At 34.4% G+C, this 18,015-nt stretch overlaps 1 protein-coding gene across 7 annotated transcripts in view; it reads right to left on the bottom strand.

Moving 5' to 3' along the window:
• Positions 1-18,015, bottom strand: part of PTBP3 (polypyrimidine tract binding protein 3) — a 119,697-nt gene that overhangs the window by 39,292 nt on the left and 62,390 nt on the right. For all 7 annotated transcript variants that reach the window (XM_055301983.1, XM_055301984.1, XM_055301985.1 and 4 more), the window contains 2 exons: positions 9,016-9,180; positions 434-544 (listed from right to left, as the gene is read on the bottom strand). In XM_055301983.1, coding sequence (XP_055157958.1) covers positions 434-544; positions 9,016-9,180 — 276 coding nt within the window. The remainder of the gene's footprint in view (positions 1-433; positions 545-9,015; positions 9,181-18,015) is intronic.

Below are 18,015 nucleotides of genomic sequence, written 5' to 3'. Positions count from 1 at the left end.
AAAGCAGCAAACTTCCTAAAATATAGTATCTCCACCAATTCAGAGCTCAACAACAACAAAAAAAATCAACCAATCTTTGGCTGATTTAATAGAAGAAAATGAAGACACAGGACAAAGATAATTCTACTTTATTAGTCAGATTGTATCAGGAATACTGTGCTCCTCTCTAGACTAAGTATCACAGAAATAAGGCCCAACGATCCAAGAAGTGATAAATGATTTGAAACCATTTCATATGAAGAAAGTAATTTTTAGCTTATTATTTTAAAAAGCATAAGGAACAGTGCATTTAAAAACAGTAAATTTTATATTATGTATATTTTACAATTAAAAACACATGGTGAATTGCAACAAGGGAGAAGACATGATGGCATTCTTTGGTTATCATGAAGTGACTGATTAACAAACGAAAAATGAAAAAGATCATAATTACCATTTTGGCATAATGTGCATTCACTGGGTCAGCATACTGAAGCAAGGCTTGAAACTGATTATTCTTTGTAAAGGTGATAATCTTCAAGACTGTGCCAAATTTAGAAAATATCTGGAAAAAGTTCACATCAGGTTAAATCTAAGGAAAATATTAGGCTAATATACGTTTCTAAATACCATGTTTTAATTGAAGTAAATTCCATTTTTAAATGAAAATCATTTCCTCTATTAAAACTATTGGTACAAAATGACTTAAATCAAGCCCAACATGTTAATGCTTCAACACTCATGCAGGGCTTAAAATAGTGCCTGACAACTATTTATGCAACAGGCACTCAAATATTTAACCCATTTTATATTATGTCATAAATGGCACAATAGTAAAAACATGACACTACAATAGGAATTAATTAGTGTTATGAGATAATGGTGTTATAAAGCATTTGAATGGAAGTGGGACAGTCCTATGAATCAACTATTTCACTTTGAGAATCAGCATCTACTTCTTGAGATTTTTATAGGCAGAGAAACTAGAAAATTTTCTTCTAGAGGCTGTTCTATTAATTCATTCAATATTCACAAAGGGCTGTCCTAAGCTCTGGGAAATCAGCAGTGAATAACAAGAGTCTCTGCCTGAGGAAGGACAGACCATAAATAACAGGATGTTTCATCACAAAAAAGTGTTAGGAATAAAAATAAAAGGAAAAGGGATGAGAGTGGATTGGCACGTAAGCTGGGAAGGTGCAAGAATGGTTGAAGGCCTTTCTGAAGTCTTTGGAGAAGAGTGAATAAACAGTGTGAGGAAAATATTCTGATAGATCCCTGGTTACCAATGATCTTAAAAAACTTGCTCTATTCCACCACCACAAAGGTTCCTGGCCAAGGTTACTATAGTGCGTTTTGTTTTCCTCTGACATCCTGTCTTAAATTTGGATCTTAATAGCCAGAAACCTATCCTTCTGCTTCTAAAAATAAAAAAATAAGTATTCTCTACACTGGTAAGAACTTGCTATTATCACATACTATGTATAACTGTCCTTAATAGCCAAATGGTCCTCCCTTTTCATTATCACAAAGAATAATCAATAATAAATAACCTAGGGGTGCCAGGATGGCTGAGTCAGTTAAGCATCCAAACTCTTGACTTTGGTGACTTTGGTGTAGGTCATGATCTCAAGGCCGTGAGACTGAGTTCCTCACAGGGCTCTGCACTCAGTGGGTAGTCTGCTTGGGATTCTCTCTTATATATGATATATATAGATCATTCTTTAAAATTTTTTTTTAAAAAATAGTAATTACCCTAAAGCATAGGCAACAAAAAGAAAAAAATTGTAAATTCTACTACATCAAAATGTAAAACTTTTGTGCTCAAAAGACACTATCAACAGAGCAAAAAGGCAACCCACAAAATGGGAAATTATATTTGCAAATCATATACTCCATAAAGGATTAAAATCCAGAATGTATAAAGAATTCTTATAATTCAACAAAAATCCAATTTAATAATCAGTAAAAAACAAATAGATATTCCTCCAAAGAAAACAATAAAATAGCCAATAAACACATGAAAAGATATTCAACATCACTAATCAAAAACTCAATGAGATACTACCTTCATACTCATTAGGACAGCTATTATGAAAAACACAAAAAAAATCAGTAGTAAAAAACATGATGTCTCATCATAAAAAAGTATTATGAATAAAAATAAAAGGAAAAGGGATGAGAAATATCAAGTGTTGGGGAGGATGTGGAGAAAAGAGAACCTTTGTGCACAGTTGGTGGGAATGCAAAATGGTATAGCTGCTATGGAAAACACTATGGTGGATCTTCAAAGAAATTAAAAATAAAATTACCATATGATCCAACAATTCCATTTCTGAGTATAAACCCAAAAGAACTGAAAGCAGTGACTCAAAGAGCTATTTGTACATCCGCATTCACAAAAGGCTTATTTGTAAAAGATGGAAGCAACTTAAATGTCCATCCACAAAAATGTGGTAAATATATACAATGAAATATTACTCAGCCTTTAAAAGGAAGGACATTCTGACACATGCTACAACATGGATGAACCTTGAACACATTTAAGTGAAATAAGCCAGTCACAAAATAAAAAATTATGCACAATTCCAATTTTAAGAGTAACCTAGAGTAGTCAAATTCACAGAGGCAGTGAGTAGAATGGTGGTTACCAGGGGATGAGACAGGATGAGACAAAAGGGGAAGGGGGCATTAATGTTTAACAGGTTTCAGTTTAGGAAGACAAAAAAAGTTTCGGAGATATATTTGGGGATAACTGCAAAACAATGTGTACTTAATGTCACTAAACCATACGGTTAAAAGTGGTTAAAATGGTAAAATTTATATATTTATATTAAACCCCTCAAAATAAATTATCCTAAAGTCCAAATACTCATTTTTGGCAGAATATTCTTCTTTAACATATACTCAGCTCAGAGTCACACTTCTTGGAGGAGATAACACAATTCAACAAGATTTGTGGAACCAGTCTGTCTTAGAAGGGCTGACCAAAAAATATCATTACTTAAAATTAGGTAGTCTAAGCATTCTTTATTGAAATTCCTTTAAAATGTAGCTAATTTAATTATGGTCATACTTAAAACTTTGGGATCTTAATCTCTCATTTAACTATTTTGAAAAACATAAGGAATTTGTTTTTGTACTTTTAATGAAACTTTTGGTTCCGTCACAGCATTTCCTCAGTACACTTGTGTGTCCTAGATAATATTCTTAGAATTTATAAAAGAATACCAAAGTGGGGTGCCTGAGTGGCTCAGTCAGTTAAGCATCTGCTTTTGGCTCATGTCATGATCTCAATGTTCTGGGATCGGACCTTGTGTTGGGCTCCCTGCTTAATGGAGTCTGCTTCTCTCTACTCTCCACCCCATCCGAACTCATGCTATCTCTCTCTTCCTCTCTCTCAAATAAATAGATAAAATCTTCAAAAAAGAATACCAAATTTGCCATATTCTCAGCTGTCAAAGAATATAGATTTTATGTTGTATCTTTCTTTAAGATATAAGCATTCTTGAGCAAAGGTCTTATATTTTCTTCATTTCTACCTTTGGTGATACTGTGGTCACACACACACTACCCTGATCTAAATATTTTAAGTGCATCAACTGAGTGTTGGCTAAAGGAAAAGTAATAGACTTTTTACTGCACCCACACACAGTATTCTAAAGTACAACATTATATCACATATAATTTTGCCCTGGTGTATCTCTCTGACATTTCCTGATACTTTTTATAACAGACTATTTACACCAACAATGTGCAGTTGTCTATAGTTCTCTAAATACACCAAGTGGTGTCAGACTTCTAAGCCTTTTCTTAGAACTCTGTGTCTAATACCTAGTGTATTTTATCTTTTCTAAAACTCAGCTCAGGAAGTAAGCCACCAGAAAATTCTCTGCCTCTCCCAAATATCAACAGAATTAATTCTCTTTTCTGAGTATTACCCCCTTCTTAGTTTCATTTATAAATATTTGTTTTACTTACATTGTACTATACATTTATTTACATATCCGTCTCCTTTAATTAGACTGAAAGCTCTTCGAAGGTGACTACTTTACCTTAATCATTACTACATCACTGAGTACAATTCTTGGCAAAGAAGTAGGTACACAGTAAATGCTTATTATTAACTGATAAAGAATTATACGAAGATTTGATTGAAGAATTATGGCAACATGCAGTTTTTCAAAAATAATAAACTTTTTATGTAAAATAGCTCATTAATGAAATAAAACATAAAATTTATTCTCAAATTTGGAATTAATTTTACACTAAATTATGCATAGAACCTAGTTAATTTTCACTTAACTTTCAGATGTTGTTAATGTTTACATTCTTTCTCTCATTTAACTTGAACACCACCATGCTATACATCTTCACTGACTGCTGTGGTTTGGCTGTGTGATTTTTTAACTGAATATGCTAACAATATAAATGGACTGAACTGGCTAAGCATGGATAGTTATCTAGAGTCTTCTGGACTGTATTTACTGAGAGGAACTATAAAGATCAACCTGATACTTTTGAATAAATTAAGTGTGGACCAACATCAGGGAATCCAAGCTAATGCCTCAAATGTGATTTTTAAGATCTTTTCATAATTACCAAAATAATAAATTTTAAACAAATTTGGTCTCATAAGATTAACATTCAGGAAAATTTAATATATATGGATTTATTAATACCAATTACAATAATTTAACTCTTTGACTCTATTTCCTCAATATATATTTATTTTGCTGTCATGAACATAAACACATAGACTCAATTCTTGATGTTTCCTGTGCATTTTAATTTTTTCAGACTTGAAAATGGGATGAAGAGAATACTAAAGATCAAAGTTAGGTAAAATTAATCTTCATAGTGATTTTTGTAAATGTAGCACTTACCAGAAACTAAAAAGTTCATTTGTAGTCACCTGTAAAAAGTGTACTGGCCAGAATTTCTTTGCAATATTTTTTTGTGCACAACAAAACAATGACTTAAGAACCAGAATTTTATATTACTAGCACTGACTCTTTTAATACCATAATAATTGCTTTTTGCAAGCTCTTTTTCTTTGCTCTGCAATTCAAAAAGATCAGTCCTTTTTTCCAAAGACATTCATCTACCAGACATTCATGAAAGAGGCCCATAAATAACAGGAGAAGTAATGGATTACATGAGAACATTGGTTTTTTTGGCTTTGTTTTAAAGATTTTATTTATTCACAAGAGACACACAGAGAGAAGCAGAGACACAGGCAGAAGGAAAAGCAGGCTCCTTGCAGGGATTCAATCCCGGGGCCCCAAGATCATGCCCTGAGCGGAAGGCAGATGCTCAACCACTGAGCCACCTAGGCATCCCAAGAACATTGTTTTGAACTATTTCAGTGCATGAAGAAATTTTTTAATATGCAGGGTTGAATTTACATGATAGATTAGCTGATCAATGCCTTCTTTATCTAAAAATACTCTCTAGGTGATGTCATCCAATCCAATGGCTTAAATTACCACCCACTCGTACGCTGATAATAACCAAATCTCCAGCCGTGAATTCTTATGCTCAGTCTAGACTTATTTCCCAACTATCTATTCAACATCTACCACTTAGACGCCTAATAGGAAACTTAACATGAACAAAACACTACCTCTCACCCCTGTCCCTTTTTTCCCCTTCATTCAGTCTTTACTTAGTACAAGATCACTGTATTTTACCAGAGGCTCACACCCAAATCCTGGAAGCCATTCTTGATCACTCTTTTTCTTCATAATCCATATCTACTCAACCTATCAGCAAATCATTCCAAATACATCCATAATCATCACTACTGTGACCATGTCCTCATGTGGGTCACCACCATCTCTCATCTGGACTATGCCAACATCCTCCGCTTTTGCCTACAGTTTACTCTCAACATAGCAACAAGAGTGATTCCACTGAAACATAAATCTATCATTTTCCTCCTCCACTCAAAATCCTCTAATGGCTTCCCATCAGCTAAATCCTAACTCCTTTTCTGACTCTATCATTATTTTGGCTTTCTGACTTTTTACACTGCAATAACAGCCTCATTTCCGATATTTCAACACATTAAGCATATTTCCACTTTAGGGACTTTGTACTTGCTGTTCTGACTAGATCGTTATTTTACCATATGTACACACAACTTATACCCTCATATACTTCAAGTCTCTGCTCAAATGTCATCATATTGAAAAGCTCCCTGAACTTTCTTCATCTGAAATATCACTGCTCCCATCTCAGTCACTCGATCCCCTTACCATGAAATGAGCTAAAGGAAAAACACTAGCTTTAATAGATGTTACAGAACAGTTTAGCTAATGCCAACTCTTCAGCAAATAGTATAAAATAATCTGCTAATTAATAACAGGAGAAACAAAACGCACACTTCCATGTATTTCTCCATCACAATATTTGTCACATTTTATGCTATTACTTATGAAAATATATCTTACCCACAAGACAATAAGAGCAAAGATCAGCTTCTTACAATGCAATTTACTAGTATCTGATAATTACAGCTAACATTTCTTGAGCACTTAATATGTACCTTTCAAATATATACCTTAATATGTACACTCTTCTGGGGGCTTTAAATGCCCCCACTGCACTTCCTATTAGGAGGCATATTCATGTAATCTTCACAATAAAGGTATAAAACAGACACCATCTTCAGCCCCATTATATAAATAAGAAAAATATACAGAGAGGGCAGGTTACTTGCCCAAGATTATAGAGATAGTTACGTGATAGAGCCCGGATTCAAACCAGCTCCAGATCTTGTACCTTAATTATGCTATACTATACTTTAGTTGGCTAATGATATAGAGTGCCAGAGGAGAGGGCTTAGTTAATGTAATTAGAGAAAGACTGAGGAAGTAAATTTGACCTGAAAATTGAATGATGCAGATTCAACTAAGTGACTGTCTCAGTGAAGAGTGTTCAAGGCCTAAGAAATAGAAGATAGAAATAGCCTAAGACAGGAATTAATGTGGGGATGGGGATGGTCAAAGGGCCAGAAAAGCCAGGGGCTAAATAAGCAGAAGAGTATTAGGAAATGAGGTTAAAGTGATGGAGAGAGGTCTGCATGTTGGAACCTGAAGGTAAGGACTTTGATTTTATTCCACCAGCAATAGGAAGGAGAATTTAACAAGAGAGTACAATAACTCAAAGGCTGAGAATCCTACCCCAAAGGTTACTACTGAGGACTCTCAGAATCACTCCTCTTTACCCTGAAGGACCCCATCATCTTTTGGTAGAGGAACAAGGTTTGTTACTGCTCTCAGGGAAACAGTAACTGGAATGATGGGATAGGACCACATGATGGGTAGCTAAGCTCAAGGCTGTTTGATGTCCATGTTGAGACACAGGTGTAAGAACACCTTTTGTCAAACAGCATTAAAGTAGCAGTTGCTTCAATGTCAAGGCTATAAAAGCAAACAAACACTGCTGATGGATCACAAAGTATTAATGACACTCAGAAATAAACAGAAGAAAATCCACCAGAACAAAGAAGCCAATCACTCAAGCAATTGCTGAAGCCTTTAAAGGAATGAGGGTAGCTATGGATAACACTGTTACAGCCCTCCCTAAGACACACTTCACAAAACCATATATTCAGAAGATGGCTTGCAAGATGCTATTAAAGGGAATACAGAAGACCTAATAAATGGTATATTTTGATATTTACATGCATGGTACAGGAAGTACTTTGGGAAATGTATCTGAGCTTTATTGACAATTAGGAAAATGACTGTGGGAAAGTACCTTAAATTTTAAGAACCCCAGTTTCCTTATTTATAAAATATGAGACTAGGATGGAATGTACTTCAATTCTTAAATACATGTGTACATATACACCCCTATGACTGTTAGTAGTACAAATCCATAGGTTTGGAAAACAGTTAAATGACTCAGAACTGGGGATGCCTGGGTGGTGGTTCAGGGGTTAAGCGTCTGACTTTCGCTCAGGGACTGATCCTGGGGAGACTGAGCCCCACATCGGGCTCCCCATAGGGAGCCTGCTTTTCCCTCTGCCTATGTCTCTGCCTCTGTGTGTCTCTCATGAAGAAATAAATTAAAATCTTAAAAAATAATGACTCTGGACTGACTTGGTATCATGCTATGCAATATATATTGAGATATAAATGTGAAAATAACCATATATTCTAGGTTTTTAACATTTAAATATATGACAAGTATAATGAAATGGAATCAGTAAGTAGCAAAAGAGGACAAAAACTAACAAGTTTCTGGGCTAGATGCAAATGTTCATGCATTCAGATTACCAAGTTAACTGTACATTTTGAAGATATGTATAGATGGAATACTAGTTTAAAATATAATGAGCATACAAAACTGAACTTCATATTAGGAGGCATGAGTTCTAAAAGGCTCTTCAATTACTCTCCATAATATTCAGTTAATCAACTATTGGAGTCTATTTTATTCACTACAAAATTATGTAACTAAGAGTTTCCAGTTCTTAAATTTGATGTAGGCCATAGTAGGCCATGATTTGGTGGAGTGCCTTGTATCACAACAGTTTGGACATTTTACCAGATAGTCTATGAAAACTATATTTCCCATCAGTCAGTATTTAATATGATATTTCCATTTTACATATCCAGAGTTATCGTATACCTTTCTTTGAAAGCTTTTTAAATGAATACTCAAATGTAAGAAGGAGTCAATAGGAATTAATTGTTTTCTATACTGATTTTGTTTTCCAGGAATAACTATTATCAGAGCTTTTTATAGGATTCTATGCTTTGTTCATTTTCATTTTTAGGTATTTAAAAAAGTAATTTCTTATATACACCTTTAAATCAAGTTAGAAAAAGGAAGCTATCAAAAAATTATCTCTAATTGATACTATTTTTTACATAGAACAGGATGTTGAGGGCTTTTTAAAAAATTATTATTTAAATAAATATACCAACCAAAATCAACAACCAAAAAAACCCTAAAGATAATAAAACATTAAAAGTTATGGAGGTTACATCTGCCTCTTTTCTTAAGAGTGTTGTTCCACTTTACCTGATGAAGAACTTCCAGAGTAACAGGGTAAAAGAGGTTTTCAATAATTATTCGGAGCACAGGGCTCTGCCCAGGTAGGATTGTGCCTTCATTGGTAGGAGCTCCAGGAAGGGCCAGACTTCCCGACTGGACAGCACTGACAGCCTGCAGTGCAGCTTGGGCTCTCTATAAAACAATCCAAAATGAGAACTTTTGGTTAAACCAAAGCATTCTATGATTCCTAAAAATCAATTGATGCAAAGTACTATGAAGTATTCTGAATCTTAACTGATTACAGATTTAGGATATGTACATCTAGAGAAAGTAGGTATGAATTCAGAATACTTGCCTTCTTATAACAATAACATAATATTTAAGAAAGGTGCTTAAATTTATTTGAAAAAATGAAAAAAAAAACGCATGGCCAAAAAAGGGAATATTTAGACATGATTTTTATTTCCTAATTTTTAAAAAAAGATTTAATTATTTGAAAGGGAGAGAAAGTGCACCCAGGAATAAGGGGCGGGGGCCAGAAGGAGAGGGAGAGAAAGAATCCCAGCAAGACTCCACAATGAGCACAAAGCCAACATGGGGCTTGATCCCATGACCCTGATATCATGACCAAAACTAAAATCAAGAGCCAGATGCTCAACAGATTGAGTCACCCAGGAGCCACTTTATTTCTTAATTTTTAAATGACAGTAAGAAAAAAAATGTAAAAGTAACATTAAAGATGACTTAAAAACTACTCGAATCCCTCTTCTTTTTTTACCTCCCTGAACAACTGAGTTCTAAAACCTTTGGGTGGCATATGATAGATGCAAATATGGAAGAGAGGAGCTATGGTGGTTCAGAGGGGGTTAGGAACATATCCCTATAGAAAGACATCCTGCCATAAGCATCAGAGCCTGAGCAATATTAGGAGAACATCTATGTGGTAGGGCTGCCTGGCAAGAGGAATCTGAGCCCAAACAAGGTATAAAAGGTATCTGTGTGTGGGGGTGGCTCACTGCTAGACATCAGAACCTGAGGAATAGGAGGTGGATAAGAAAGACAACCAGAGGAGAACAGCCTGAGTAGGAGTGTCAGAGCCCACAGAGAGTCCGGAAAGGGTACACACGGTGTGGACTAATATAGTGAAGACAGTCCAAGCAGAGTGAAGAGCAGGTCCATGAGGGCCTGAATGGGGGTAAAGAGGTAAATTAATAGCAGGGAAGCCCAGCATGGGCTGTAAGAGCCCAAGCAGGGTTAGGCAGACAAGCTTCTTTTCTTTTCTTTAGCAAAAAGATATTTAAACATTTACAGAGCACTATGTGCAGGCACCATTCCAAGCACTATCTATACAAATATCTCTTCAGTTCTCACAACCTGTAAGATATGAACTTTTTTTTAAAGATTTAATTTATTTGAGAGAGAGAGAGAGAGAGAGAGAGAGAGCAGGATCAGGGGTAAAGGGAGAAGCAGACTTCCTCTTGAGCAGGGAGCCCAACATGGGGCTTGATCCCAGGACCCCAACATGATGACATGAACCCAAGTCAGGCACTTAACCAACTAAGCCACCCAAGTGCCCCAAGGTATATACTATTATTATTCCCATTATTTAGATGAGAAAACAGTCTCAGGCTACATGATTTCTCTGGAGTCACACAGAAGAGTGTGAACAGTGCACTTGAACACAATCTGCTTGACGAAATCTGAAAATGTCTCAGAAACAATTCTGAACCCTGCTTCTGTCAGACTCCTGAAAAGGTCTACTCTTTTTATTTTTGTTATTGTTCAAGTCTAGCCAACATACAAAATATTGTATTAATTTCAGATGGCTTACCACAAGTGTAGTCACCATCTGTCACCATACAACACTAGTACAGTATTATTGACTATATTCCCTATGCTGTATTTTTCATCTACATGACTTATTTATTTTATAACTGGGAGTTTGTACTTCTTAACCCCCTTCACCTATTTTACCAACTCCCTTATCTACCTCCCGCTGGGGTAACCAGCAGTTTGCTCTCTGTATTTAAGAGTTTGTTTTTTGTTTTTCATGTTTTATTTTTTAACAGTCCCCATGTAAGTAAATAATATATTTGTCTTTCTCTGACTTATTTCACTTAGCATAATATCCTCTAGATCCATCCAAGTTGTTGCAAATGGCAAGATATCATTTAGCAGACAAGTTTCTAAATAGCATGCTCTACTAAAAGGAACTAGAGTACCCTAAAAAATAATTAGTTCTAGAGCTGGAGCAAAGAAAGCACAAAATGAGTATGTAAACTTTTTTGTTTCTGTAGGTTTTTTCTTTTTTATCAGAATGCAAAGATGTATTCAAAGAATTATGAAAACATGCCAAAAGGACATAGAAGACAGCCTGAAGGGGCTCCCAATGGCCAAATACAGGACAGTTTGAGAATCAAAACAGTGATTGTTAACAAGTAATAATCCATCAAACAAAATAAGAAACCTTAAGTCCATACTGATACAAACTGACAGTTGACAAGGAGTAACATATTTACACTGCCTTAAAGAACCTTCTCCCAAAATATTCCTCTTTCCCCCTTTGTAAGTTATAACTTTACAGTGAAGAAGCCAAACATGACCCTAATCGTGGAATCCAAGAGCACATCAGTAATGAAACAAATTGATACTATGTGCCACCTGATAGGATGCAATGAGAAAAAAAGAACATTACTTCTATTATGTTCCTATCAAAGCTATATACACTAAATGCAATCACAAGGAAATACCAGATGAACTCAAACTGAGGGAAGTCTTAGAAGACAGGTTGCCCATAATTATCAAAAGTATCAAATCAAGGTCACAAAAGTCAAAGAGAAACTGAAGAACTATTTCAGAGTAAAGAATACTAAAAGACAGGACTTCTAAACAGAACATGTGATTCTGTTTGTTTTGCTCTAACAAACATTATTGAGATGATGGGCAAAACTTGACTGGGGACTGAGGCCTGAAGGGAAATAATATATCAATGCCAATTTCCTAATTTTGACCCCTATATTTTGGTTGTATAGGAGAATGTCCTTGACTATAGGAAATGCACACAAACTTTACACAATGAAGACAGACCAGATTAGCAACCTATTCATAAATGCCAGAAGAAATAAAAAACTTACATTATATCTACCAACTCTTTTCTAATTTTGTATCTCAAAATTTAAAACAATTATTTAAGAAATGAAGTGGGTGAAAAAAGAAATAATTAAAGGGGAAAAGGCATGGTTAATGAATTAAGCATTTTAATGAAGTTAAAAGCAAGTTTTCATCAATCTCTTGTTCCATTAAACTCATTGTTTAAGAATGGTGATAGTCAAATGCTTGTGCCACAAAATGAAAAATTAAAAAATACCCACAAAAAACAAATCCTTTTTTACATACTGTATTCACTTCCAATTTTAAAGATCAGAGTACTCTGTATATTATTTTAAATTAACATTTCTTGTGCTGTTTTCATGATTTAAATTTTTACTTTATTATATCCTCCCTCTAATAGAGTTAGTTTTCCAACCTTATGCTATGATAAATAACATGAAATTAAGTATCTTTCTGAAAACTGCTAGCTTTTACTTTCTGTAAAATAACTTTTACAGTTATTTAACTTCCATTTTTATACTTATATACCTTTTTTAAGATTGTACTTATTTATTAGAGAGAAAGTACATACACATGAATGGGGGGGCAGGGGGAGAGGGAGAAACAAACTCCTTGCTGACCAGGGAGCCTGATTTGGGGCTCAATCTCAGGACCCCAGGATCATGGCCGAGGCCAAAGGCAGAGACTTTAACCGAGCCACCCAAATACCCCTGTACAACTCTTTTTTTATACCTTTTAACAGCATTTTTAGGCCATATAGATTTTTAAATAGCAGGTAATATACACACTGCCCAACATCCAGTTTCCAAAGAATCATCTTTGAGAACAGTATATGAATAATAATTTGAAATTTTTATACCATTGGTTTTCAAAATTATGCTCTTTATAAAACAGTCATGTATATGGAATACTGAGCACTCTAATCTTGTTTCAAACACAGCAGTTTATCTCATCTATTTTGTACCAGAATCCCAGGAAGAGTTTATTTGGAAAAGGGTTCTATGCTTTCAAGTTTGAAAACTGATCCAGAACTGATACAGAAGTTAGAACTAGCAGCCAAGAATATTAAAGTAGTCTTTATAACTCTCCGTCTCTCACACATATATACACACAACAAAGGTAATTACAGACATGGAAGATAAACAAATAGTGCTGCCCAACAGTTTCCTCTGAAGATGGAAATGTTCAATATCTACACTGTCCTATAAGACAATGACTAGCCACATGTGGCTAATAAGCACTTAAAAAGGGCCGGGATCCCTGGGTGGCGCAGCGGTTTGGCGCCTGCCTTTGGCCCAGGGCGCGATCCTGGAGACCCAGGATCGAATCCCACATCGGGCTCCCGGTGCATGGAGCCTGCTTCTCCCTCTGCCTGTGTCTCTGCCTCTGTCTCTCTCTGTGACTATCATAAATAAATAAATTAAAAAAAAAAAGGGCCATGTACAACTGAGGCACCGAATTTTTCTTTTTTTAAGGTGTATTTGTTTTTAGTAATCTCCATGTGTAACTTGAACTCACAATCCTGAGATCAAGAGTCACATGCTCTTCGGACTGAGCCAGCCAGGTAACCTACATTTTTTATTTTTTAAATGTATTTAAACTTAGCTACATGTAGCTAGCACCTACCCTACTGAACACAACTCTAGACTGTCTAGGGAAAAACAGCACCACAGAGAGGTTCTAAGTGGAATAACAGTTCTTTTTTCTCTTAGATTAGGATGATTAAATCTTTATAAAAGTAAGCCTGTATAACCAAAAATAAACTTAACTTCACTGACTTAACTTCATTATGCCATCCATCAATCATTCTGCTAATCCTTTTTATTATACAATTCTACGTATCTGCTAATTGCTACCAGTATTACTATTCTTGTTGTAGTTTCTCTTCCTTCACTCTTCCCCTTTGGCATGTGGGATACCACAGTGGAGAAATATAAATGGTTTATACTGCCCTAATCATTCTAGAGTTCTCAATATATTCTGCATTAGTACTTCACAGAGCACTGAGTACAAAAGTCTCTGGGTAGGAGGCATGCAAGAAATGCTTTTGACAACAAAAATTTGAGAAAATAATACCTGCAAAGAAGACAGAGTTTTAAGTAACTCTGCAGTTTCAATGTCTAAAAAAAAAAAAAAAAAAAAAGACTTCATTTATTTGACAGAGGGAGTACAAGCAGGGGGAGCAGCAGAAGGAAAGGGAGAAGCAGGCTCCCTGCTCAGTGGTGCCCCTAATTTTTAAGTATTTTGCAAACAGTCTTTCTGGAATAGTTGTAATAATTATTAACAAAGGAAACAGCAGTAGCATGATTGGAAAAATCAACAAATATTTTATCGTGGTCAGGGAGGCCAAATATACTTCATATGAAATTTAAATATGCCTGGATAATTGAAAAAGTTCTAAAATTGAGATGGAGGGGCACCTGGGTGGCTTAGTTGGCTAAGCGTCTGCCTTTGGCTCAGGTCAGGATCCCTAGGTCCTGGGATTGAGCCCCACATTGGGCTCCCTGCTCAATGGGAAGACTGCTTCCCACTCTGCCCTCCCCCTCTGCTCCTGCTCTCCTGTGTGCATGGCACAGGTGCTCTCTCTAACAAATAAATAAAATCTTTAAAAGATTAAAAAAATAAAATTGAAATGGAAATGAACATACGATAAAATGCACAATTCTTAAGTGTACAGTTTGATGATATTTTAGTACAGCGTTTTTAAGGAAAATACTTCTATGGTTATTTCTTTGCAGATTTATAAATGTCCAACCACAATGTTAAAAAAAAAAAAAAACCTGTCTATACCGTAACGACTATAATTAATACAACCATTTCTCAAATGGTGTCCCTCAAAATATGATCTAAATCTTTTAGCTGTAATTTTAGTTTAAATAAAAGGATAAAAATATTTGGTATTCATCTGACCCTCTGCCAAGTATGTCTATAGGCTGGAAAAGAAGTTATGTGCATGTTTTGGGTTATCTTGCTATTGAGAGAACAAAAGATAATGAAACAGTAATTTATCAGTTTCCTGGAGCTATCAGAAGAAAAGACATTTGATATATTTTATATATGCAAACAGGTACTTTCAATTCTGACTTCAGTTTTGGTGTAGCACTTTTAAAATAAAAATTATATTTATCAAACATCAGTGCATAAAAACTGCACAAAAGTAACAAAATGGAAAGGGCACTGGGAAGAAATCAAGGCTATCTAAGAATAAACTAGGTCATTTCAGCTGGCTCTGGTTGCCAAGCAACTGGGATTTCTCACAGTTTCTCTTCAGAATAACCCATTTCTTTAAGAGTTTTATTAAATTATTTATTTCTTCTTCAAGACTTATACTAACATATTTAGAAATCAAACTAACAAGAAAACTTCCATGACTTATATGAAAGAAAATTAAAAACTCTAATGAAAGACAGGAAACAAAATATAACTTTTTCCTCCAAAGAATCAGACAGCAACATAAATATGTTAATTATCTTCAAATTAATCTATAAAAACCCAATTCAGTTACTGGGGTGGGGAGGAGTTATCAAAAAAGTTCTATTCTATATGGAACTAGTTGGGGGTGCCTGGATGGTTCAGTTGGTTAAATGTTCAACTCCTGATTTTGGCTCAGGTTTTGATCTCAGAACTGTGAGTTCAAGACCTGCATTAGGTTCCATGCTAAGTGTATAGCCTACTTAAAAAACAAATGAATAAATAAATTTTAAAAATATAGTACTATTTAATGGCTGAAAAGAAAGAGTAAAGAATAGGGCTTTGCCCTATTCAATATATCAGTACTGGAGACATTAGTCCTACAGACATGGAAACAAGAATGGAACAGAATGGAATCCAAAAAGTAGTCTGTATTAGACGCAGAGTGGATACCAAGTGAGAAGCCCACCCATGAGGGTATATCAGGGCCATGCAAGCAGAATGTGAACGTCTGTCTAGAAAGTGTATATATGCATATTATAAGTAGGGAAAAGCAGGTGTATAGAAAACTACAACATGACAAAGGGTAGTTTCCCATGAGTGGATAATAAATGAGTTATTAAAAAATAAATAAAAACAGTAAGGGAAAAACTGGTCACTGGGAGTTAGAAAAAAAAAGACCAAATCCTATCCTCACTCTCCAACTCCAAAATATTTCAAAACAGCTACAACATAAAAGTATGAGAAGAAATAGGTGAAAAAAGTTTTTAAATATTGCTATGCTAGCTTTTTACGAGCATGGTATCAAAATCAGAAATCATAACATAATCTTGAGACTTGACTATTGTATAAAAACAGTTTTAAAAGTGTATTAGAAAACAAAACTCACAGTGACAGAAAGCAGAATGAATGCCAGAGGCTAGAGGAGTGAGGGAATAAGAAATTAGCATTTAGGGTACAGAGTTTCAGTTGGAGAAGTTGAGGGAATTCTGGATATATATACTAGTGATGGATTACACAATGTGAACGTACTTAATGCTGCTGAACCACACTTATCAATGGTTAAAATGGTAAGTTTTATGTTATATATATTTTACCACAGTTTTAAAAATGGGGGAAAAATTGTATTAACAATTAATACAAAGTTGTATTAATTTTATTTAACCTGATAAAATTTTAATCAGATTAAAATCCTGATCTGTAAATTATTAAATAAATATTAAGTGGTAAAATGTACTTTCTCACCTAGAATATTAACAAAGATGACAAGAAAACTGTTTGCTCCCATATTATCAGTGGCAATCTAATAAGTAAAACATATTCTTAAAAAAAAGCAATCATATATCAAAATATAAAATATGCATATGCTTAGTCTCAGCAATTTTGAGGCCACAAATGTAAACTAATAAGAAAACATTGCAAGTGTGCTAAGATATAAGAATGTTGCTACAATGTTATTTGTAAAAGAATAAAATTGGAAACAACTTCAGTGTCTATTAACATAGATTATGGCTATTTTATAGAAATGAGTATTACGCATTCATTTAAAAATTATGAAGTTATTCTACTTTTGCTGCCACGAAACAACATCTACGATATATTATACAGAAAAAATAACAGCTTCCAAAACATTAGGATTCCACTGATGTAAAATTATATACGTAGACAATAATACACCTGAATAGAAAGAAGGGCTACATACACACCAAATGATTAGCAAAATGTTAATTAGCTATCTCTGGATAACTGTTTTGTTTTTCAATGTTGTTTTTGTTATTATTTTTACTGTTCTGGATTGTTTGAATGTTTTACTATAAGAGTGTATGCTATTTAGAATTTCTAAGTCAGTTTTTCATTTTAAAAAGTCTAATATCTAAAAAATTAAATATCTATCATCGCATTTACTAAGTTTATATAAGCTATTATATACCATTAATATCTCTTAGAACGAGTTAAGGATTTTGCACAGGAAAAGTTATTGTTTTAAAAATGTGGAAAACTATAATTTACATTTAGTAGCTTGAACCATAATGACTTTCAACAGAATCAAAGAGTTGAAAGAGTTCTTCTGCCTAGGGCAAGAGCAAAGGGGCCAAACTTGCTCTTAACATAATAAGAAAACATCTTTCCTGCGTTGTGGATCAATTTTTCTATCCTTTAAGTAACTTCAAATTACTATTTTAGCTACTACATATCAACCTGGAGAAACACAAAAACAGCCAACATGAATTCTATCAAAAAAACTGAAAAAAATGAGATTAGAGATGTTGATATTTTACATTCCACATTCATCTAGAAGAGTCAAAAATTATTTAATGAATGTACCTATACAAATTCTTATTAACATCTTAAATGTTATTTAACATCACAATAGAAGCCTCATTCAAATTATTAATGTCTTTCTTATGTATCTGTAAAAAGTTCCTTTTAGATCTGAAATTTTAATAGATAAGAACATAATTTTTTCCTTTTACTCATGAAAAGTTTCAAGGGAAAACTAACTCC

Source organism: Nyctereutes procyonoides, unplaced genomic scaffold (genome assembly GCF_905146905.1).
Source record: "Nyctereutes procyonoides isolate TBG_1078 unplaced genomic scaffold, NYPRO_anot_genome, whole genome shotgun sequence".
NCBI classification, from domain to species: Eukaryota; Metazoa; Chordata; class Mammalia; order Carnivora; family Canidae; genus Nyctereutes; species Nyctereutes procyonoides.
The sequence above is the reverse complement of the archived record's forward strand: the minus strand, read 5'-3'. Positions and strand labels throughout refer to the sequence as shown.